The sequence below is a fragment of the Chiloscyllium plagiosum genome, chromosome 14 (genome assembly GCF_004010195.1).
Source record: "Chiloscyllium plagiosum isolate BGI_BamShark_2017 chromosome 14, ASM401019v2, whole genome shotgun sequence".
In the NCBI taxonomy this organism is placed as follows: Eukaryota; Metazoa; Chordata; class Chondrichthyes; order Orectolobiformes; family Hemiscylliidae; genus Chiloscyllium; species Chiloscyllium plagiosum.
In genome coordinates this window covers 80,814,659-80,839,789 of record NC_057723.1, presented here as the reverse complement: position 1 = coordinate 80,839,789, position 25,131 = coordinate 80,814,659, and the positions used below count along the sequence as shown (strand labels likewise).

The 25,131-nt window shown below is 45.9% G+C and overlaps 1 protein-coding gene across 4 annotated transcripts in view; it reads right to left on the bottom strand.

Annotated features, from left to right (window-relative positions):
- The window catches only part of LOC122556844 (C-terminal-binding protein 1-like), a 96,328-nt gene that overhangs the window by 11,379 nt on the left and 59,818 nt on the right, over positions 1-25,131 (bottom strand). For all 4 annotated transcript variants that reach the window (XM_043704086.1, XM_043704085.1, XM_043704089.1 and 1 more), the window contains 5 exons: positions 11,853-12,007; positions 7,798-7,942; positions 6,074-6,280; positions 4,942-5,156; positions 2,362-2,492 (listed from right to left, as the gene is read on the bottom strand). In XM_043704086.1, coding sequence (XP_043560021.1) covers positions 2,362-2,492; positions 4,942-5,156; positions 6,074-6,280; positions 7,798-7,942; positions 11,853-12,007 — 853 coding nt within the window. The remainder of the gene's footprint in view (positions 1-2,361; positions 2,493-4,941; positions 5,157-6,073; positions 6,281-7,797; positions 7,943-11,852; positions 12,008-25,131) is intronic.

Below are 25,131 nucleotides of genomic sequence, written 5' to 3'. Positions count from 1 at the left end.
TAGTCAGCCACGGTCACCCCTGCCTCCTCATGGGATCTTTCTTCAATATTGGAATGAACGGATCCTGCATCTTCTGCATTATACACAGAAATATCTGCCATTGTTCCTCCACTGTCATCCCTGCTAAGGTATTGCACCATTGAACTTTGGCCAGCTCCTCCCTCATAGCTCCATAGTTCCCTTTATTCAACAGAAATATTGTCACTTCAGACTGTACCCTCTCCCTCTCAAATTGCAGATTGAAGCTTATTGTATTATGGTCACTACTTCCCAATGGCTCCTTCACTTCGAGGTCTCTGACCAACTCTGATTGGTTGCACAATACCAGATCCAGAATTGCCTTCTCCCTGGTTGGCTCCAGCACCAGCTGCTCTAAGAATCCATCTCTGAGGAACTCCACAAAGTCTCTTTCTTGAGGTCCAATACCATCCTGATTCTCCCAGTCTACCTGCATGTTAAAATCCCCCATAACAACTGTAATAACATTTTTGCGACAGGCCAATTTCAGCTCCTGATTCAACTTACATCCGACATCCAGACTACTGTTTGGGGGCCTGTAGATGACTCCCAAGAGGGTCTTTTTACCCTTAGTATTTCGCAGCTCGATCCACACTGACTCTACATCCCCTGATTCTAGGTCTCCCCGCGCATGGGACTGAATATCCTCCCTTACCAACAAGGTCAGGCCAACCCACCCCCTCTGCCCGTCAGTCTGTCCTTACGATAACACGTGTAGCCTTGAATATTCATTTCCCAGGCCCTGTCCAGTTGAAGCCACGTCTCAGTTATCCCCACAATATTGTATCTGCCAATTTCCAAAAGAGCCTCAAGCTCATCCATCTTTTGTCTAATGCTTCGTGCATTCATTATAGTATTTTTAATTTGTTACTGCCCTCACGCTTCCCATCAAGCCCTATTTCACTCATCCTTACAGCATGATCCCTTTCCGAGTTTTCTGCCTCCAGTCCTTACTCGAGAAAGACTGAAAGATTATTTTTAGAGCTTTCTCAACATTGCTCAGTATTGTCAAACTGCAGCTGGGTCCAAACCTCCTTCATTAATAACCTCCTCTTTTACTATAACTCAGGTCGCAGCTTCTTCCTTGACAGAGAGAGATGCATAAATCCTCTTCAGGTCCCTAATCAGCTCCCTTCCTCCTTTCACTATTTACACACCTACAGGAGACTTCTGAATTCCTTTGCAGGAAGTCTACCATTTTGACTTCCAGTTTTTCCTTTCCTCCCCAGATCCTATAAATGTTGTCCGTTCAGCCTGGTTCGAGTGTGTACTGTCAACCTGACATTGCTCACAGAAACGAGAAAGTGGGGACTGGAGATCAGAGTCCAGAGTGTGGCACTGAGAGAGCACAGCAGGTCAGACAGCATCCGAGGAGCAGGAGAGTATAATGAGGCTTGTGATACCCGATTCCTCATTCCTGATGAAGGGCTGTTGCCCAAAACGTCGACTCTCCTGCTCCTCGGATGTTGCCTGACCAGCTGTGCTTTTCCAGCACCACACTCTCCACAGTGCTCACAGAAACCTTCTCTCTGCTTCATTTTCCTCTCCAGCACTTTTTGGTCATCAAGGAAGCCTAGGCTTTGACTATCCTACCTTCCCCCAACATCATGGGAATGTACCTCAACTCCACCTGAATTTATCTTCTCTTTAAAGGCAGCTTATTGTTCCATCATGTCTTGTGGACAAACGTTTGGTCAAATCGCTTCTCAACTCACTGACCTGGCCTTCCCCTAATTAACTATTTGTACCCTGGACTCCTCTTTGTCCTGTTCCACAGTAAACCTGAATCTCATTCTCTCAGTCCAGAAACACTCCTGTACTACTCTGACGCTATCTGTATCTTACTTTCTTTTATGCAGTATTTCCCCTTGCTGATGTTTGGTCTCTCCTGAAGGTGCAGACAAATGCTTATTAGCCATGTGTACGCTCAGGGCATTCAAAGAACTGTAATTTATTTTTTAGCAGAATTCGCATGTGGAATCCCAGCAGGGACCACTGACCACAACACACGCCCAGAGTGTTTCTCACCGTCTCCAAACCACTGCTATCGACAAAAATGCAGCACTGATGAGGAACCAAGTCCTGTCATCTTCACTGATTCAACCATTCACCCAGGCATTGGCGAGGGGAGGGGCCGAGGTGCAGTACAGGAAGATATCGTGAGAAAGAAAATAGATCTTGCTCCTCTCCGAACCACCAATCCCCACCACACACAAAATAAAAATTCCCACCGACAAACAAAACTTGACATGAAGGAAACCAAGCTGCCTTGACCAACCCATGCCCAAAACCATCCCTGTGTGTGGTGCCCCCCCCCCCAATGTGTGTGGTGCCCCCCCCTACCTGAAAGGTTCGGATTCATGGACATCCAGAGCTGCCCCTCGTATCCGTCCGTCCTTCAGTGCCTGGCCCAGTGCTTTCTCATCCACCAGCCCCCCTCGTGCTGTGTTCACCAGGAACGCCCCCTGACGCATCTGTGAATTGGATTCACAATCATTACAACAGGACGACACAGGCAGACAGCAGTGAAATAGTCCCATCAACCAAGTTAACACAAAACGGAGCAACTCATTGCACAGTGAACGGGGGCAGGCTGGAAAACGTACTGCACTATAAAAAGGGCAGCAAGATTCTCTGACGTACAGGTTACTGCTAAGTAAATCAAATAACATGATAAACGACCGCAAAATGCATTCAATGACACAGAACAGTTACCACCTGAGCTGGCAGAAGGAGCCACCCAAACAGTATTGATTTCACTCAAAATTGAGATAGCAGTTAATTCGTTTACACACACAAACAGCAGAGTGTGATGCTCGTGTCATCTAGAACAATTAGGCAATTTTGTAAACTATCCCACTTTTAATTGGGGATTTGGCAAATAATTAAGTATTCAATTAGCTCATTCCAACAATCTACAGAGTCGCCATAAAATATAACAATTCACAGTTTTAATAGATAATTATGGTGGAGATGAATTGAACTGAATAGAATTAGCTTTGTTGTCACATGTATTCACCATGAGTAGAGTGGAATGTTGACAAGTCGCCAATACAGCGCCATCTTAGGTAACTAGGTACAGATACTTCAGTACGAATGCTTAAGAAAAAAATATTAGAAAAATAAAGATATAAAAGGGCCAGCACTGCAGATGGTAAGAATAAGTTAGAAAAGAGAGAGATAAAAAGTTCAGAACAACAGCCCTTCCAACCCAGTCCACACAGACACCTAGCGTCTAGTCTGCGGCAAGCCTTGACTCCTGCAAAGGGTTTCACTTTGAGGCAGAGAGACTGCTCCAAAATCACCTCAAGGCCCAAGGTCCACGCTAAGGCCAGGCCGGGCCAAAAGATTGCCACGCGGGCTGGGAATCCAAGTCCGCGCTGAGGCTGGGAGTTCAGGATGTCACCGAGAAGAAAGAGGAGAGAAAACAAAACAAAAAACACAAAAGAGAAATAAAAAGACAGAGCGGATGAGCTCCGGCTGACGCAGCCTACTCCGCCGCCATCTTGGAAAAGCAAGATGGCGCTGACAGTCTATGATGCATATGGACGCCAAGAGGAGGAGCTGTGAGCAACATAATCATGGCCATCTGACATCACACAGGTGAAGTAACTCAGTGCTGATAAGGGATAGAACCTGGGATCTTCTGCCTGCAGTGATTGAGCCACAGGAAAGCATCAGATTTTTTTTTGGTTTTCGATTAAATCATACTTTGTCACTTGCTCATTGAAGAGCTACACTGGATGGAAGTAGGAGTACAATGGTTATATATTGCTAGAATAATTCTGAACATAGTTGAACTGCTGTGATGGGATTTGAACTATGTTGAATAAAAGAAAAGGAAATAAGCACCAGAGCGTGATTACAGAGCTGCTGGATTGTTGTAAAAAGCCATTTGGCTCACTGATGCCCATGAGGGAAGGAAAACTGCCTTCCGTATCTGGCTTGACTCTAGTCACACACCAACACAGTTAATGGGAAGCATGGTGGCTCAACGGTTAGCAATGTTGCCTCACAGCATCAGGGGGTCCTGGATTCCAGTCTGAAGAGGCCCAGCAAGTCATTCAATCCCCGCTATCGGAATAATGTTGTGAAACTTTGAAAGGGTTCAGAAAACATTTACAAGGATGTTGCGAGGGTTTGAGCTACAAGGAGAGGCTGAACAGCCTGGGGCTGTTTTCCCTACAACGTCGGAGGCTGAGGTATGGAGGTTTGTAAAACCATGAGGGTGAGTGGGGATAGAGTGAGTGTCAAGGTCTTTTCCCTGGGGTGGGGGAGTGTAAACTAGAGGGTATGGGTTTAAAGAGAGAGGAGAAAGGTTTAAAAAGCACCTAAGGGACAACTTTTTCCACATTGAGGGTGGTGTGTGTACGGAATGAGCTGCCAGAGGAAGTGGTGGAGGCTGGTACAATTGCAACATTTAAAAGGCATTTGGATGGGTATATGAATAGGAAGGGTTTAGAGGGATATGGGCCAAATGCTGGCAAATGGGACTAGATTGGGTTGGGATATCTGGTCGGCATGGATGAGTTGCACTGAAGGGTCTGTTTCTGTGCTGTACATCTCTACGACTCTATAACTGTACCAAAGTATAAAAAAACTTTTTTTCAGCAATTCAAGGAGGACTTTAGGGATGGTAAATAAGTTCATAAGACGCAGGAACAGAATTAAACCGTTCTGCCCATCGAGTTTACTCCACCAACCTGGACAGTGATATCCACATCCTAAAAAAAATCCTGTAAAACTACACACAATGTTTATCCTAATCAATTGACAGAAATTTGTGGATTGAGTGTTTTAAAATGGTTCGGACTTGCATTCCAACAGGCCGAGAGCCTCCAAGGTGTTGCACGCATTTGAATGGAGTGTTTTTGTGGGTGACGTGCCAACACAGTAATACGCTGGACCCTGTCCCCTCTCTACCTGTTTGATGGTGAAGTCATTGATGAGGTGGTGATTGTGCTCATTCAGGCTGCAGTGCAGGGTCACACAGTCACTGTGAACCAGCAGGTCCTGTAAGGTGCTTATTCTCTGGAGCCCAAGCGACTTCTCCACACCATCCGGCAGGTACGGGTCATAGAAAATCACATTAAATCCAAACGTTTTTGCCCGCAAAGCCACTGCCTGACCAACACGGCCTGCAACAGAAAAGGGTCACACTTGATGCTTTTTCCATCTCTCATATGTGAGAAACAAATTAGCAACCGGAGAGTAATGGGTGTGGAAATATTTGTACAAAACCAGTGGCACCAGCTTTGAGTTAAGCTGTGCAGCATTTGCTGAGCTCAGACTGGGCTTTAATGTTTTGTGTGGACACTATTCCTACTACTGACCACCATCCAGTAGCTCAGGAGACCAAGAAAGTAGCTATGGGTAGGACAGGTCCAAATACAGGTACAGGGTTGGCAATACAATCTGATTCCTCCCAGCTACCTATTTCTTCAAGGTCAGAAGTCACGTGACACCAGGATATCGAAGCACTGCCCCTCACTTCACCCGACGTTCCCAAGGCTTGTGATTTCAAATAAACCTGTTGGACGATATCCTGGTGTGTCATGTGACTTTGTCAACCCCAGTCCAACACCTGCACCTCCCCAACATGGCTGCTACTTCCAAAAGGCTTTGGCAACATGTTCTGCTTAGCAAACTATTCACATTTGCTCTTTCCTCAATCCTTTAAATTATTGAAAATTACGCATTTTACACATCTTTCATGTATGCCTTAGTATTTTTCTTTCTAATCTGACACAAACCTTTAAATTATTTCCTTCCCTTTTGCAAGCTTGACTCATCCAGGACAGAGGGAAGGGAGGGATGGGCAAAGTGGCCTTCTCAATTTCAACGCTGCTTGTGATAACTTTCAGTTCTGACAGAAAATAATTTCTCAAAGCAACAGCTTTGTCCATCCCCTCAACGGACGCTGCTCTGTCCTGCAGAGTGCCTCTGTGTTTTCTAGTTTGGAGAACTGACTGCCTTTGCAAAAAGAGAAGGATAAGAAACTGCTGGGGTAAAGGGGTGGATACTCATGCAAAACCACAGTGTCTGTCCATCGTACCCAGGCCAATGATGCCCAGAGTCTCCCCGCGGATCCGAGCTGCTCCTGCAGCAACCTCTCTGATCTGCTCGACGCTCGACACCCTCGTCCCCTCTCGCAAAGTCTGGTGCAGCCATGTCGATCGTCTGTAAAGGTTTAAAATGTGACACAGTGTGGAGTCTGCTGTCTCTTCCACCGATGACGAGGGAATGTTGCACACGGCAATCCCTGTAACACAAAGGGTCACAACATTTAGCATTATCACCACACGCCCGTCAAAAGACCACACTTACTAGCAAACCCGATGAAAGGCTCCTGCCCGAAACGCCGACTTTCCTGCTCCTCGGATGCTGCCTGACCTGCTGTGCTTTATCTGCAGTCCTCATGTTCACCTTACTATCAAACCTATCGATCAACTTTGCCAGCAATATTAACTGAGCTGCAAACAATAAAACAAAACTAAATAAAGTTTAAAGAAAGAGATGTTGACAACATTCTGCACAGCTATGCTGCAAGGTCAGGCTTGAAGGGCTGAAGGGCCTGCTCCCGTGCTGCACAGTCAGTTCTTCTGCGACCCTTCACAAGAACTCCTTCAGCCAGAGAGCGGTGAATCTACGCAATTCACTGCCACAGAAGGCTGTGGAGGCCAGGTCATTGAGTACATTTAAGACAGAGACAGATAGGTACTTGAGTGTCAAGGGGATCAACGGTTACGGACTGAAAAGAGGAAAATGGGGCTGAGAAACTTACCAGCCATGATTGAAGGGCGGAGCAGACTGGATGGGCTGAATGGCCTAATTTCTGCTCCTAAGTCTAATGGAGTAGTGAGACAGTGAACAGTGGGGGCAGTAATAGGTTTAGCAAACTGACATTTTCAGTCAGTCCATCAAATGTTTCCACAAAGCAACAGGGTTGGTAGCGGACTTCCCTCAAAGTGCCATAAAGAATAGTTTACACGTACATTCAAAACTTTATCTTCTCTCAATGCCCATTCAGCCACTCTTTGAAAAGTGGGACAAGATCTGGAACTCACCAATCTGTTCAGGATGGACAGCTAAAATATTTGAACGTGACAGAAAGCTGCCGTGTACTCCCGACAGTGTGGAAGCAGGCCATTCGGCCCATTGAGTCCACACTGACTCCCCAAAGAGCATCCCATCCAGACCCAAACCCCTACCCCATCCCTGTAACTCTACATTTCCCATGGCTCCCCACCTAGCCTGCTTTTCCCTGGAAACTATGGGGCAATTTAGCATGGCCAATCCACCCTGACCTGCACATCTTTGGACTATGGGAGGAAACCGGAGCACCCAGAGAAAACCCATGCAGAGACGGGGAGAATGTGCAAACTCCACACAGACAGTCACCTGAGGCTGGAATCAAACCAGGGTCCCTGGTGCTGTGAGTCAGCAGTGCTAACCACTGAGCTGTTGTGCTGCCCCGAAAGGGACAGTGTTTTAGAGGAAAGCAATACAGGGAACAAAAGGGAACTAAGCTTGCTGTCCTTAATTATTCAATGATTCTCACCCAAATCAATAAACAGCTAATACAAACAACAGGTTGGGACAACCTGCAATTTTCAAGCATCAAAAAGAGCACAAATCAGTCTGCACTGTGTGCTAACAAAGTCTCCATCAGCCACTGGACAAGTGCAATGTAGCCAGTAGGACAGCACAGCTCAGTTATTGATTGGCAATCAGCTCGATTCTGCCCCATCACTCAGCTCTCTGAGTAGGCCACCTTACCTAAGTCTGCAGCTGATTTGATGTCGACATTGTCATAGCCACTGCCAATCCTGACAATAATTCGAAGTGCTTTGAATTTCTCTAGGTCCTCTCGTGTTAATGTAATGGTGTGGTACATCAGGGCGCCCACTGCTTCATTTAGTACCTGCAGACAGAGAGAAAAGAAACAAATCCGATCAATTTGGCTTGTTTGCCAGGCACAGTCAGGTGGACACAGTGTGGGTGCAGTCACACGTCTCCCTCTACCTCGACGTCTGTACAGTTCACCTTTCTGAAAAATATCTTAATTATCCAATAGCACAAATAAAAAAGAGGCAGGTTTTCCAAAATATCTGTCAATGCAAAGTAAGAAATGCCAAGTTGAAGAACACAAAATACTCTGCATTCTGCAAGGTCTGTTGTGTTGGGGAATAACAGAAGGCTATAGTAAAACGGTTTACCACACTTTCCATTAAATACTCAGCTTACAAAATGGATAATTTAATAACAACGTTCTCCAAAAGTTCCCCACAAGTCCATCCGGATCAGGTTCCACTCCTTTCCCAATAGCACCTCCGGGTTGGAGTGACTAGAAAACCGCTGAGTCGTACCCAGTGCAGCTCGACAAGGCCAGGGTACCCTTCAGTAATGAGACCGAACAGATACACGTTCGCACACACTTCAGAAACTGCAACACCACATTCTGAACTCATCCTTTCCACCATCAGGCTCCAGTAAAAACTTGCATAAATCTCCATCACCTCCAACATACGCTCTCCGAACGAATGACAGCGGAAAAGGTGACAGTGCAGAAATTGGAGGCTTCAGATATATGGTGGCACGGTGGCTCAATGGTTAGTACACCTCACAGCACCAGGGACCCGTGTTTGATTTCAGCCTCGGGCAACCGTCTGTGGGGAGTTTGCACATTCTCCCCGTGTCTGCGTGGGTTTCCTCCGGGTGCTCCGGTTTCCTCCCACAGTCCAAAAATGTGCAGGTTAGGGTGGATTGGCCATGCTAAACTGTCCCCAAAGCGTCCATGGGAAACATGGATAGGGCAGGGGGATGGGTCTGGGTGGGAAGCTCTTCAGAGGGTCAGTGTGGACTCGAGGGGCCGAATGGCCTGCTTCCATGCTGTAGGGATTCTTTGATCCATATGCACATACGCACAGTGTAGGACTATTCAGAGAGTTGGCGGCATAAGCTGGCTGGGACTGGATGGGCAGAATGGCCTCCCCCAACACTGCGGTGATTCTATGAATATCTTCCATTGGCAGAACATGAATTTAGTGGTAATTGGCAACAGTAAGAATGGTGACATGGAGGGAATGCTATTTTACACTGAGAGCAGTCAAAATGTGGTGGAGTTAAGATACTGACCCTCCAGAAGGCAGCAGGATAATCAGCTGAGAGAGAGAGAGAGAGAGAGAGAGAGAGAATTAGCGGTTGACAGGGCCAATGAGACTGGAGGAGTTGCTCCTCCAGTGATCTGGTATGTGTGTGATAGGTTACACAGGATCCCCTTGTGCTACAATCATTCTATGAAAATATCCAAACCTAGGAGTGTTCAAACTGACAGCAAAATGACCCACATCATGCCCACACAGCACATGTATCGTGGTAGCTTATCCAGCTGCTGAAAGTTCCATGCATTACACTTCAATGAAATCCTAATGATAACGCAGCACATACGTTTAAAAATACAGGACATTGGTAAGGCCTCTTCTGGAGTACTGTGTTCAGTTCTGGTCGCCCTGTTAAAGGAAAGATATAATCCAGGTGGAGAGGGATCAGAAGAGATTTACCGGGATGTTGCCGGGTAAGGAAGGTTTGAGTTATAAAGAGAGGCTGGGACTTTTTTAACTGGAGGGGAGGGGGGTGATCTTATAGAAGTTTATAGAATCATGGATGGTTACAGACAGGATTAATGGTAGGTGTCTTTTACCTAGAATGGGGATTTCAAGACTTGGGGGCACATTTTTAAGGTGAGAGGTTTAAAACAAAAAGGCCTGAGGAGCAAATTTATTTGACACAGAGGGTGGATTGCATGTGGAATGTACTTCCTGAGGAAGTGGTGAGTTGGGTAAAATTACAACATTTAAATGACATTTGGATAAGTACACGAACAGGAAAGGTTTGGAGAGATATGGGCCAGGAGCAGGCAGGTGGGACTAGATTAGTTTGGGATTATGGACTGGTTGAACAGAAGGCCTGGTTCCGTGCTGTAATGGCTCTGCGTTTGCTCTGAATCACCTTGCTTTCTTACAGGCCGTAAGACTGCCAACACTGACCTCACTAAAGGATGGGCAAGGAAAATATCACTGTCCATTTCCTCTCTCAGGGCCAGAGGCTGGTAACATAAGCACAAGACGCAGCCACATTCAGCAATCCTGTTCTGGCACGGCACTCCAATTGAAGGAAACTATCTCAGTGCGGCTGAAGCAAAACATCAGGTACAAAACGATGCCAACTTTGCAAGGTGCTCAAGCACGTGGCAAATAATGCTCTTAACCACAGGCTGGTGGCATCAAATAGGAAACAGTCTGACTAGAAAACGTTTCGCAAAGTGTGCAAGTTTTAAAACCACAAAGTCAAGGCACAGAAAAGGATCACTCCACCTCCTGTCAAAGAGACAGCACACAATACTGGTCATACAGTCATCTAGCACAGAACCAGACCCTTCGGCCCAATCAGTCCATGCTGACCATAATCTCAAACTAAACTAGTCCCACCTGCCTGCACCTGGCCCATATCCCTCCACACTTACCTATCCAAATGCCTTTTAAACATTGTAACTGTACCTGCATGCACCACATCCTCTGGATGTTCATTCCACACACAAATCACTCTAAAAGCCTGGCCCCTCATGTCTGTTTTACATCTTTTTCCTCTCACCTTAAAAATATGCCCCTTAGGTTTGAAATTCCCAACCCCAGGGAAAAGATCCTTGCCGTTCACCTTATCTACACCCCACATGATTTTATAAACCTCTATAAGGTCACCTCTAACCTCCTACACTCCAGTGAAAATTATCCCAGCCTTTCCAGATTCTCCTTATAACTTAAACTCTCCATTCCCGGCAAGATCCTGGTTAATTTTTTCTGAACCCTCTCCAGTTTAATAATATTCTTTCTATAACTAGGCGACCAGAACTGGGTGCAGTATTCCAGAACAGGCCTCACCAATGTCCTGTACAACCTCAATGTGACTTCCCAACTCCTATGCTCAGAGGTCTGAGCAATGAAGTCAAGTGTGCTAAACACTTTCTTAACCACCCTGTAATTTCAAAGAATTATATACCTGGACCCCAGGTCTCCCTGTTCTTACACCTCTCTGTAATTTCCTCACAAAGTTGTTGTTCCACACCTTTTCACACAAAGAGTGGCTCGTGTGTGGAAATGAAATGCCAGAGGAAATGGCATATGCAGGTGCAGTTACAACATTTAAAAGATGTTTGGACAGGTACACAAATAGATGGGATTTGGAGGGATATGAGCCAAGAGCAGGTAGGTGGGGACTAGTTTAATTTGGGAAAGATGGTTTCTGGTCGGCATGAACAAGCTGGATCGAAGGGTGGTTTCCATGATGTATAGCTCCATGATACTAACTGGTGGCCTGTCCAGAGTGATGTAAGTGCACGTTTTGTGTAATAGATCCTGTTTATGACTATCCTGGAGCATCCTTCCTCTAGCAGCGCAGAGCTCTTTTTAATCAAGACCACGACCCTCTGCCCTTTGTTTCTTGAAGACCTTGTGCTCAGGCACACAATACACAGTCCTGCTCTTTTTTGAGTCAGATCTCTGTTACTGCTACAACATCGTACTCGTATCTGCAACTCAATCTTATTGACCACTTTCTGCAGATTGATGTACAGGCATCACAGCCCTATTTTAAACATTATTCCTTGCCCTCCCATTGCTGAACTTACCAAATACTTCATATTCTAATGCTACATGTCTCTCCCAATATCTGCCACACCTTGCTATCCCTGTTTATTACCATCCCGCAGTTCCCACTCTCCTGCCAAAGTACTTTAAACCATTCCGAATGTCACTAGCAAGTGAGAATGTTCTTACCTTCTCATGTATCTCCTGAGTAGACTGTGCATCACAGAATGCCACTGTTGCAACGTCTTTCAGGACTGGCATTTCCACAGTGCAATCCCGGCCATCCAACAGCGCCACCAAAGGACGTGGGTGCATTGGGCCATTTAAGATCGGAGGACGAATACCTGGGAAGCGAAAAGAACAAGGATAAATGATTGCATCGCCCCGGAAGAAAAGTCAGTTCCTTTCTCGGTAATTCCACAGACGGCCCTGAATCTCTTGCTCTACCACTTTCACCATCCGCTTTCCAGACTGACTCAATTTTAACATTCACACATCCAAGTCACGGCTGGGAGATGTTGTACACAATCGAGGCTGATACTCCAGTGCAGAACCAAAGGAGTGCTGCACTGTCAGCGGGCACTTTTGACGAAGCCATTAAATCCATGTTGTATCTTCCCTCCTCAGTGTATTTTAAAATAAACACTATCCTAACAGCAGGTCACCAGAAAACTCAAACAGAAACTTTCCCAAAATAGTGAAAGAAAACGCAACATCTTTACAGTTGGAATAAACTGCACTTATTCTGTAATCTGGTGACTTGCAGTTATACCACGTTAAAATTTATATTGTTCTGGTGAGAGACTTTCATTTTCCCTCAAATTGATTCACCATCAACACCACCAGTGACTGACCAGTAACCACCAGTACATTGTTCTCATGTTAAGAGAATATCAAAGGCTGGTTCCTGACATTAGCAAAGTTTGGAAGGACAGAGCTCGTACAGCTTGGAAATTGGATTTTGGAAATCAAGTGGAAACTTCAAAAACTTTATTTGCCCTGCGTAACATTTGAAAAGACTCAGCGACAGTGCTGACCTCTCTGTTGCTCCCGAAGACACTGGGTCTGGATGAACAAATCCAGGTAGCCTGCTATTTTTCTGTCCAGGTGTTAAGTAGGCTTGCACTGCAAGAAGGAAAGGTTTGGCCTCAGACCATCCGCCCTATTTTATACTGGGAACACTTCGGAAATACTATTAGAGTCATAGAGATGTACAGCATGGAAACAGACCCTTCAGTCCAACCAGTCCATGCCGACCAGATATCCCAACCCAATCTAGTCCCAATCTGGCTTTATCCTGATAGTTTCCACTAAATATGGAAGGCACGGGGGCTCAGTGGTTAGCACTGCTGCCTCACAGAACCAGGGACCTGGGTTCAATTCCAGTCTCAGGCGATTGTCTGTGTGGAGTTTGCACATTCTCCCCATGTCTGCGTGGGTTTGCTCCAGGTGCTCCAGTTTCCTCCCATATTCCAAAGATATGCGGGTTAGGGTGGATTGGCCATGGGAAATTTCCCCACAGTGTCCAGGGATGTGGAGGCTAGGTGGGCTAGCCATGGGAAATACAGAAATGGGGGGGGGGTAGATTTTCTTTGGAGGGTCAGTGCAGACTTGAAGGGCTGAATGGCCTCTATCTGCACCACAGGGATTCTCTGAAAAAGTGGTAAAATGAGCTGTTAGAATATAAAGCACTGATCCAACCATGGATACTGCCAGGGTGTCCCTTTCACTCCACCACCCAGGCAGGGCACTCTAACATTATTTCAGAGATGACACCAGCGCCAAAAGCATAACAGCTTCACCGATACACTCTTAAAATTACATATGTGAGCACTAAACAAGCAACAGCAAGTCGAAAACTAAAGAGAGACCAAAGAGCATAAGAACATGAGAAATAGGAGCAGGAGTCGGCCATTTGGCCCATCAAGGAGACAGTGAGGACTGCACATATTAGAGATCAGAGTGCTGAAAAAGCACAGCAGGTCAGACAGCATCTGAGAAGCAGGAGAATCGACGTTTTGGGCCAGAGACCGGGGATGAGTTGGCCCCTGTAGCCTGGTCCCCCATTCAATACGATCATGGCTGATCTTCTCGTGGACTCAGCTCCACGTCCCCGCCCTCTCACAGTAATCCTTAATTCCTTTACTGTTCAAAAATCTAAATTTGCCTCAAAAACATTCAACGAGGAAGCCTCAACTGTTTCAGTGGGCAGAGAATTCACAGATTCACAACCCTTTGGGTGAAGAAGTTCCTTCTCAACTCAGTCCGAAATCTGCTCCCCTTTATTTGAAGGCCCTGCCCCCTAGTTCCAGTTTCACCCACCAGTGGAAACAGATTCCCTCCCTTCGGTCTCCAAGCAGATTGGGTATCCACTGCTTTCACTATGAAGAGTGTAGGTCATTGTGAATCAAAATGAATCTGAAGTTGGTAGTTTAGTCACATTTAGTCACATGATGGTTCCTGCAGTCCAAAAAAAAGATACTCATCACTCCAGCAGCAGGCAATAAGGTTCAATACACTGCCCATGGCAACGATTCAAATCGCAGTAAACAGAGGCTGGGTAATGAACCAGTTAGAGGGCTACACCACATTTACCCAACCTGGCCAAACAATCAATGCACTGAACTACTCAAACACTGGAGTCTTCCAAAACTGAAAACGTGGCATCGTTGTAGCAAGAATAAATTGCACTTATTCTTTAGCGAAACAGACCGAGGTACTACACGGTAACTTTCAACAAAATAGACCATCAAGCCAAAAAAAGAAGAAAAACACAGCAAAGGGGTTGGGGTTTTTAAAACCATCAGCCCGCAGGACAGAGATGGTCATTCACCCATTCAGTCTGCTCAGCCATTCAGTGAGATCACCGTTAATCCGACATCTCCAGCTCCACTTTCCTGCCTTTTCCCAATAATCCATGGTTCCCTTTCTGATTTAAAATCTATCTCAGCCTCGAAATGCTTAAAGACCTAGTATCCACAGCCTCGAAGGTAAATTAGAGCGGAAATTCTCCTTATCTGTTTTAAATGTGCAATCCCTTATTCTGAGATAATGCCCCCTGGCCCTCGACTCCCCCACAAGGGGTAACAACCTTGCTGCCCCTATTCTGTCAAGTTCTCTCACAACCATGAATGCTTCATTAGATTGGGTCTCATTCCCTGAAATTCCAACGGGTACAGGCCCAACCTACTCAACCCCTCCTCCCAAAATGATCCCTTGATACCAGAATTGAATAGAATTAGCTTTACTGTCACATGTCTTCACCATGTGTACTGGGAAAAGGTTAGGAGTCATCACCTACTGCACCATCTTAAGCACAAAGGTACCTAGGCACAGCTTCTTCACTAAATATCAGAAGACAGAGAAATAAGGAATCCAGCATTTGAGATCGTCGGAATAAATTCGAAAATAGAGAAAGCTCAGAATAAAAATTCTTCCAACCCAGCCCACGCCAGCACCCAAGCTGCAGTCCACGACTCCAGATCGCAATGGGCTTCACCTCTCAGTTCTCGAGCAGGGAGCCCACTCGGGAATCACCTTGAGGCTGGACACCCATGGTGAAGCCACACCGGGCCAAGAGCCCACCACTCCAGGCCAGGAGGACACACCTGGATTAGCCGACACGATTCCAACACAAGCAAACGTTTCTTTTGATAGTAGGTCCAGAATTGTTCACACAATCTGAATAGTGAGTGTTTGTATGGTGTTAGTAAAACAGCCCTACTTTTATACTCTGCTCCCTTTGAAATAAAGACCATTTTGTTTGTCTTCCCTATTATCTGCAGAATGTGGACGCTAGCTTCGAGAGATTCATGGACAACGAAGCCCAAAACCATCCGTTCGGTAGCTTTCAGCAGTCCTTTTCCATTCAAATAATACTCAGCTCCTCTATTCTTACTGTCAAAGTGCATGACCTCACATTTATTCATTTGCAAAGGTCTTGCCCACTCGCTTAACCAGTCGATGTCCCTCAGCAGACTATCTGTGTCATCCTCACCACTTGGCTCCCCACCATACCGATAGGACCAAAGGGCATAGGTCTCATGTTCTATTACTGTGTTATCTGCAAATGTGACTGTGGTACATCCACTTCCCTCATCTGGGTCATTAACGTGTAATGTAAATCATTGTAGCGCCAGCACTGTTCCCTGTAACAAGATACTTGCTGAAAATGCCCCCTCTTACCACTATTGTATCAGTTAGCCAATCTATGCCTGCTGATATACAATTTCCAAGACTATGACCATGGTAATTTATCAAATGCCTTCTGAAAATCCAACTGTGTTACATCCACTGCTTTCCCATTATCTACCCTGCTTGTTGTCCCCACTCGATAGGGTCTACTAACTTTATCAGGCATGAGTTCCCTTCATGACTCCATGTCGACTCAGAGAGATCATATTATGTATTTCTAAATGCTCGGGCTATTATATCCTTTACAATAGAGTTTAATATTTTAAGGTTTAATGTGAGGTGGACAGGCTAGTTGAGACTATGGGGTGCATGTTGACATTTAACACTTGGATGTAGTGCTGAACACCAATACAGTCACCAACAAAAGACTCTGACAAGAGCCTTGAGTCCTTAAAATGAATCTAAGGACCGTTACCCGAGTTTCATTCTGCTCAATTGCTTCCACACCCTCTTCACATATCGCTCCTGATGTGCAGTTCCAGAGTTGGACAGTATTGAGGTTTTACTAGTGATTTAAAAGTTCAACATAATTGCTGCAGTATGACATGTCTCTTCTCGTTAACCTGGATGTTCTTTTTAACCACAACATCCACACTTTTACCACCTTCAAAGATGTGAAGCCGCACCAACCTCTGCTTTGGAACCATACCAAGACCTGCACGTCAATGTTACCACCTTCGCAAACAGAGAGCTGCAGGCTACAGAGACACAAGCAACGGCAAGGGCAGGGCAGATGGTTGGTGGATGGGAAGGAAGACAGGGAAAGTCAAATCAAAGCACCACAGAATGATAGAATCCCTGCAGTGTGGAAACAGGCCCTTCGGCCCAACAAGTCCACACTGACCCTCCGAAACGTATCCCGCCCAGACCCATTCGCCTATTACTCTACATTTACCCCTGATTAATGCAGCTAACCTACTCATCCCTGAACACTACGTGCAAACCCCACACAGACAGTCGCCCGAGGCTGGAATTGAACCTGGGCTGCGAGGCAGCAGTGCTCACCACTGAGCCACAGTGCCGTGCTGGAAGAGAAAACTGTTTTAATGGGGAAGGTGGAGCTGTAAGAGCAGGACAGTGTGCACAGCAGGTACAGGAAAGTCCTGGGCAAATGAAAGACAAATAAATTTTCACCACACACCGCAAGAGCTCGGTTCAGAAAAGGCTTCACTCCCGTAATTCAGCTGCTTGCTGTTGAACAAACAGAGACCATAAGGTTAGGGTCCACTGTAAGAAGCGAGTATTAAATCAGATCACAGCAATGTCACCTGGACAGGTAATAGTTGCTGCCAAGTTTTGTACCAACAGTTCCTATCACATGGCAACGGCTGTGGTCTGAGGGAGACAGTAACAGTGAGGAACGCAATTGCCAAACTGAAGCATTGCTCTACTTGCAAGGAGGGAGGTTTGATTGAGGTGTACAAGATTATGACAGCTTTAGGTAAAGTAAGCAAACAAAGCTTTTGCCATTTTCTGAAGGTTCACAAACTAAGTACATGAGTAGGAAGTGTTTGGAGGGATATGGGCCAGGTGCAGGCAGGTGGGACTAGTTCAGTTTGGGATTACGGTTGCACCAAAGGGTCTGTTTCCATGCTGAATGACTCTACAACTAAGGACGAGTCAAGAAATGTGGCACTGAAAAAGCACAGCAGGTCAGGCAGCATCCGAGGAGCAGTAGCGTCAATGTTTTGGGCATAAGCCCTTCATGAGGAACATTCCTGATGATTTTCCTGATGAAGGGCTTATGCCTGAAACGTCAACTCTCCTGCTCCTCGGTTGCTGCCTGACCTGCTGTGCCTTTCCAGCACCACACTTTTCAACTCTGACTCTGCAGCATCTGCAGTGCTCACTTTCTCCTCTTATAACTAAGGGACACAGACTTCACACTTCAGGCAAGAGGTTGGGGTTGGAGGTGTGTGGGAGACGTGAGGGGACACGTTTTTTGACACACGTGGAAATGAACTGGTGGATGCAGAAACTATCAAAGATTTCAAAAGGAAACTGGATGAGCACTTAAGGGAAGAAAACATGGAGACCTGTGGGAGTTCAGTGGGACAATGGAGCAGACTGGAATTCCCGGAGAGATGGCAGAGACCAGATTAACACATGCATTTATACTTCACAACAGTAGATGCATTCACTGTTTCAAATCATAGCTCCCACATTAGAGGGATCATTGCTGAAATAAAATTAGGATTCAAAAAGCAAACTGAATGAATCTTTTGGCTTCTTTCTTCTATTTGGCTAGTTTTATTTTGAAAGCAAGTAAAGGCGATTGCCCAAATTACACCATCCTTTCCTCCAGCAGCTATTAAAGTACACATGTCCTCGAACTGAGAGCACAGGAATAGAATCATTAAAAAAAAGCATTTCTCGAAACCGTTTGTGAAGCAACTTCTAACACGGGAGTAAATGAGGTCTCTTGCTTCCCACAACAGTGTGGTGCTAACGAAAGCCTCGTTAGCTGTCTGGCTGAGCCTCTGGAGTGCCATATTTCACCTGAAGCAAACAAATGAATCATTACCAGCTGTGTCACTTGCTCCTTGCAAACAGAACGGAAAGGAATTTGATGCGATTCATGGAAACACATGGAAACAATACCCAGTTTAAAATTCTCAATTAGTCATCATTGCATAACAACACTGCTCGCTCTCCCTGAAACAGCTGTGCGCTTTAACCAGGAAAAAAACCTGCAAGGCCTCTTCCACCACTCAAGTGAAAGGAAATTTTCCTCAATCATTCCATCGTAGGAGGTTTTATTCCACCAGAACGGTTTCATTCCCTCCGAAAGGTACTGGAGCACAGCCAGCATGGAAGGGGCCAGATTCATTTCAAACCTTTAGCAGGGATTGCGGGAGCAGGAACATGTACATAATCCATTACGTGTAACCAAAGCAGGGTACAAGGCAGGGCTGGCTCCAGTCAGAGTTTCAGAGATAGCAGGTCACATATGAAAGAGCTAAAGATGTGCAGAATGATCACTTTTGGCTAGACTTCAACACAGTGATCTCCATCTGAGAGAGATGACAACAGCAGCAGCACGTTGATAGCTCTCCTGGTGGTAGTATGTGGTGGAAACTCTGCTACTTGCAGTGACAGCATGAATTGCTCAAATATTTTAAAGAATAAAATATTCTTGGGGCAGCACGGTGGCTCAGTGGTCAGCACGACTGCCTCACAGCGCCAGGGACCCGGGTTCATTCCCACCCTCGGGCAACTGTCTGTGTGGAGTTTGCACATTCTCCCCGTGTCTGTGTGGGTTCCCTCCGGGCGCTCCCGTTTCCTCCCACAATCCAAAGGTGTGCAGGTTAGGGTGGATAAGCCGTAGGAAATGCAGGTTGACATGGGAGTGGGGTGCTCTTTGGACAGTCTGGGTGGACTCAATGGGCTGAATAGCCTGTTTCCACACTGTAGGCATTCTGTGACTCTCTACGAATGAACTGGACTAAGTTCCAGTAAAGTTACAGCACAGTGTGTATTTCCTGACAATCTAGACCAGGTTTGTCCAACAGGCAGCCAATCAGCATTGGTCACGTGACCTGCAGAAGGTTCCTTTGACCACATTACGGAAGGAGCACGACAGACCGATTTTTTGAAAGATTTTGTAGAACTACTTGGCCAATCAGAGCCAGCTTCCTCCAGGCACTTGTGCTGAGAGCGTATCAGAAGCAAGTGTACTGAGTAGCAACCTCAGACTGGATGGGCAGAAATTACTGGAAAGATTACATGGTCACAGAGATGTGCAGCACAGAAACAGACCCTTCGGTCCAACCCGTCTATACTGATCTGATATCCCAACCCAATCTAGTCCCACCTGCCAGCACCCCATATCCCTCCAAACCCTTCCTATTCATGTACCCATCCAGATGCCTTTTCAATGTTGCAATTGTACCAGTCTCCACCACTTCCTCTGGCAGCTCATCCCATACACGCACCACCTTCTGTGTGAAAAAGTTGGTCCTTGCTCCCTTTTATATCTTTCCCCTCCTCACCTTAAACTTGTGCCCTCTAGTTCTGGACTCCCCCACCCCAGGGAAAAGACCTTGTCTAGTTATCTTATCCATGCCCCTCATAATTTTGTAAACCTCTCTAAGGTCCCCCCTCAGCCTCCAACCCCTCCAGGGAAAACAGCCCCAGCCCGTTCAGCCTCTCCCTGCAGCTCAGATCTTCCAACCCTGGCAACGTCCTTGTAAATCTTTTCTGAACCCTTTCAAGTTTCACAACATCTTTCCGATAGGAAGGAGACCAGAATTGCATGCAATATTCCAACAGTGGTCTGACCAATGCCCTGTACAGCCGCAACATGACCTCCCAACTCCTGTACTCAATGCTCTGACCAATAACGGAAAGCATACCAAACACCTTCTTCACTATCCTATCTACCCGTGACTCCACTTTCAAGAAGCTATGTACCTGCACTCCAAAGTCTCTTTGTTCAGCAACACTCCCTGGGACCTTACCATTAAATGTATAAGTCCTGCTAAGATTTGCTTTCTCAAAATGCAATACCTTGCATTTAAACTCCATCTGCCACTTCTCAGCCCATTGGCCCATCTGGTCCAGATCCTGTTGTAATCTGAGGTAACCCTCTTCGCTGTCCACCACACCTCCAATTTTGGTGTCATCTGCAAACTTATTAACTGTACCTCTTATGCTCGCATCCAAATCATTTATGTAAATGACAAAAAGTAGTGGGCCCAGCACCGATCCTTGTTGCACTCCACTGGTCACAGGCCTCCAGTCTGAAAAACAACCCTCCACCACCACCCTCTTCTTCTACCTTTGAGCCAGTTCTGTATCCAAGTGGCTAGTTCTCCCTGTATTCCGCGAGATCTAAACTTGCTAATCAGTCTCCGATGGGGAACCTCGTCGGACACCTTATTGAAGTCCATACAGATCATGTCCACCGCTCTGCCCTCATCAATCCTTTTTGTTACTTCCTCAAAAAGCTCAATCAAGTTTGTGAGATATGATTTCCCATGCACAAAGCCATGTTGACTATCCTTAATCAGTCCTTGCCTTTCCAAATACATGTACATCCTGTCCCTCAGGATTCCCTCCAACACCTTGCCCACCACTGAGGTCAGGCTCACTGGTCTACAGTTCCCTGGCTTGTCCTTACCTCCCTTCTTAAACAGTGGCACCACGTTTGCCAACCTCCAGTCTTCCGGCACCTCACCTGTGACTATCGATGATACAAATATCTGAGCAGGAGGCCCAGCAATCACTTCCCTAGCTTCCCACAGAGTTCTCGGGTACACCTGATCAGGTCCTGGGGAGTTATCCACTTTATGCGTTTCAAGATATCCAGCACTTCCTCCTCTGTAATCTGGACATTTTGCAAGATGTCACCATCTATTTCCCTACAGTCTATGTCTTCCATATCCTTTTCTACAGTAAACACTGATGCAAAATATTCATTTAGTATCTCCCCCATTTTCTGCGGCTCCACACAAAGGCCGCCTTGCTGATCTTTGAGGGGCCCTATTCTCTCCCTAGTTACCCTTTTGTCCTTAATGTATTTGTAAAAATCCTTTGGATTCTCCTTAACTCTATTTGCCAAAGCTATCTCATGTCCTTTTTACCCTCCTGATTTCCCTCTGAAGTATACTCCTACTGCCTTTATACACTTCTAAGCATTCACTTGATCTCCGCTGTGTATACTTGACGTATGGTTCCTTCTTTTTCTTGACCAAAGCTTCAATTTCTTTAATCATCCAGCATTCCTATATCTACCAGCCTTTTCTTTCACCCTGACAGGAATATACGTTCTCTGGACTCTTGCTATCTCATTCTTGAAGGCTTCCCATTTTCCAGCCGTCCCTTTATCTGCTAACATCTACCCCCAATCAGCTTTTGAAAGTTCTTGCCTAATACGGTCAAAATTGGCCTTCCTCCAATTTAGAACTTCAACTTTTAGATCTGATAGGAATGACAATTTTGAATTTTCAGAGCACCAACGCTCACGGTGAAACAAGAACTTGGACTGGGGAGGATTCGTGATCATGCGCGCACACATGCATTTGTGCTTGTGAATGCGTTTACTTGTACGTACGTACTTGTGTACATGTGTGTCAGCCAGTCACAAGGTCAGAAACGGGGATATTTGCTGATGACTGCAAAAGCTCAGCACTATATTGATGCAGTCCGTCTCTATGCTGCTAGATTTCTTTTGAAAATTCATTCATTTGTGGGATGTCAACAGTGCTGCAGGCCCCAGCTTGTCAGCAGTGTCCATTTCGGAGACCGTTTTTAACTTGATTTGTAAGGAAGGCTGAGCACAATATAGGAGAAAGTGAGGTCTGCAGATTCTGGAGATCAGAGCTGAAAAATGTGTTGCTGGAAAAGCCAGCAGGTCAGGCAGCATCCAAGGAGCAGGAGAATCGATTCTCCTGCTCCTTGGATGCTGCCTGACCTGCTGCGCTTTTCCAGCAACACATTTTCAGCATTTATTAGCATCCATTGTTACGGAAGTTAAAAATCACACAACACCAGGTTGAAACGTCGATTCTCCTGCTCCTTTGATGCTGCGCTTTTCCAGCAACACATTTTTCAGCTCTGAGCACAATATAAAGTCCACAAGTATAGGAACTGTTCATACATTGGAGATTGAAAATTACAGCTCTGTACGCGATTGTAAGCGTTCGTAAGTTTGATGTTCATCAATCAGTGAACCCCTACATTGCTTTAAGTGCCCTTGAATTGATTGGGTCTGGGTGGGATGCTCTTCAGAGGGTCAGCATAGACTTGATGGGCTGAATGACCTGTGGGGCTTCTATGAACTGTATTGTAGGTATACACCCACCTCCTCAACCCAGGAACTGCAGTGTTTTGAGAAGGCAGCCCAACACCATCTTCTCAAGCACCATCAGAAATGAGCAATTAATGCTGAGCCAAAATCTCATGAACAAATGCCTTTTTAAAAATCGAGAGCACTCGACTAGGACACTGAATCTATGACAGATATCCTGGTCTTGAAAGGCATGTAGCTCAGAGTTACCAGGCCATTCAGAAGACTTATAAGGTTACATGATGAAAACAGGGTCCATAAACCTGACTTGTATTCTCTTGAATTCTGAATGTTAGGGAGAGTATCCCCCAGGTGAGTTTAAGGGATTAAAGCAGGTGGACACAGGGAACTATTTCCGCTGGTGGCGACAATGCAGAAGGAGGTACAATCTGGAAATTCAAGCAAGGTCATTTAATGGTAAAATCAGGAAGCATTCTTTTTCCCACCCCCACACACAAAGGACAGCAGAAATCTGAAACTCTCCCATTCAGAAGGTTGTGGACGCAGTCAATTGAGAAGCTCAAAGTTTGTGACTGACAGACTTGCTCGATAAATGCATCAAAGTGTGTGGGAGGTGGGGTGGGGGTGAAAGCAAGTAAACAGAATGCATTTCAGATCAAAGTTAAAAATCACACAACACCAGGTTATAGTCCGACGGGTTTAATTGGAAGCACTAGCTTTCATCAGAAGGAGCAGCGCTCCGAAAGCTAGTGCTTCCAATTAAACCTGTCGGACTATAACCTGGTGTTGTGTGAGTTTTAACTTTGTACACTCCAGTCCAACACCGGCATCTCCACATCATTTCAGATCAGACACAGTGGGATTGAATGTTGGAACAGATCTACAAAGATGTAGGCCTTTCTTTGGTTGACACGCTAATGCCTTCTGTATCTCACACCCCCGCACAAGTTGTTCAATTGTAAATGCATTTCAAGGTAGCTCACTTTGAGGAACCATGCACGTATTCCCAAATATTATAGGCTACACCAGCTTTAATCTTGTTTCTACACTGCTGAGGCTCCTCTTCAACTCTGTCAAAGATTCAGCAGGACTTGTTGGGCCGAATGGTCTGCTTCCATAATGTGGTGTTTCTATGATTCTGAAAGTACTGCCTACACTTTCACTGCACAGCCCGTGAGTTAAACCAGAGCTGCTTTGGCATAACACACCCCCACTGTCCCACCGGTTCCAGATATTGGAGCAAGAACATGCACTGGTGCTGACACCTTGGCATTCCGGAAACCTCTATAGGGTTAAGCAGACTGGGAGAGTGGCCAGGGAAATGTGTCGCTCAGGCAGAGGCCTGCCCTTCTTTTGACTTGCACATTTGAGATTCCAGTGCCAAAAGGGTTAAGCCGATTTGAAATCTCACCACAGACAGGAAACCAGAAATGTAATCAGGAGCTCACACAATATTCAAACAGGCCTCTGCATTGTTAAGTAAACAGAACTCTTCCAGACTAGTCAGAGCTGCACAGTCTCCTACATTTCCACACCCTATCTCATCCCCCCAACAACAGCCACCCCCCAACTACCCTTTCCCCTCCTTCAGCACAGACAGTATTGAAAAGCTGTGATAATGAACAAGCCTCTCATTCACAAACTCTGACACTCCAACAGAGGAATGGGTTTTGGGGTTGGGGTGGGAGAGACAATTGTGTCATGTAATCAGGTCAGCCAGGGTTCCTAAATTAATGGCTGCCGTTTTTACTGCTCTGATGTCTTTTGCTGTGACTTTTAAATATTTTAAGCCCCCTCCTCCAAAACGATTTAATCCCTTTCCCCCCCCTACATGATTCAACTTTCCAGGGATTAGTTTCCTCAACTCACCAAGACTCTTTCAGAGACAATTTCAAAACTTTGGGAGTTTGGTGTGATTTATAAAGAAAAAGGGAGCAGGATTCTTGAATCAAACACCAACAATTATAATACAAAGCATTAAAGCCCAGTTCAGGAGAAAAACTAAAATGGTCAAAGCAGCATTTTCAGGAGGATGGAAAGAAAAGACTAATTTGAGGGGTTTTCAGTGTTGCTCAGCACCATCTTAGGCAAGTTGACACGTTATTTGACATGAAAGGCACAGGACACTTAATAAATTGTGCTGGTTTTTGTGGTTGAGCTTCCCAGGGTTTGGTTCTGAGGTAAACTTAAAGTTGGAGAGCTGAAAAATGTGTTGCTGGAAATGTGCAGCAGGTCAGGCAGCATCCAAGGAGCAGGAGAATCAACGTTTCGGGCATAAGCCCTTCTTCAGGAGTGTGGAGGGTGTGCCAAGCATCATTTACTGCATTTACCTGCACCTCCACACACATCATTTACTGCATCCGATGTGGCCTCCTCTACACTGGGGAGACAGGCCGCCTACCTGCGGAACGTTTCAGAGAACACCTCTGGGACACCCGGACCAACCAACCCAACCACCCCGTGGCTGAACACTTTAACTCCCCCTCCCACTCCACCAAGGACATGCAGGTCCTTGGCCTCCTC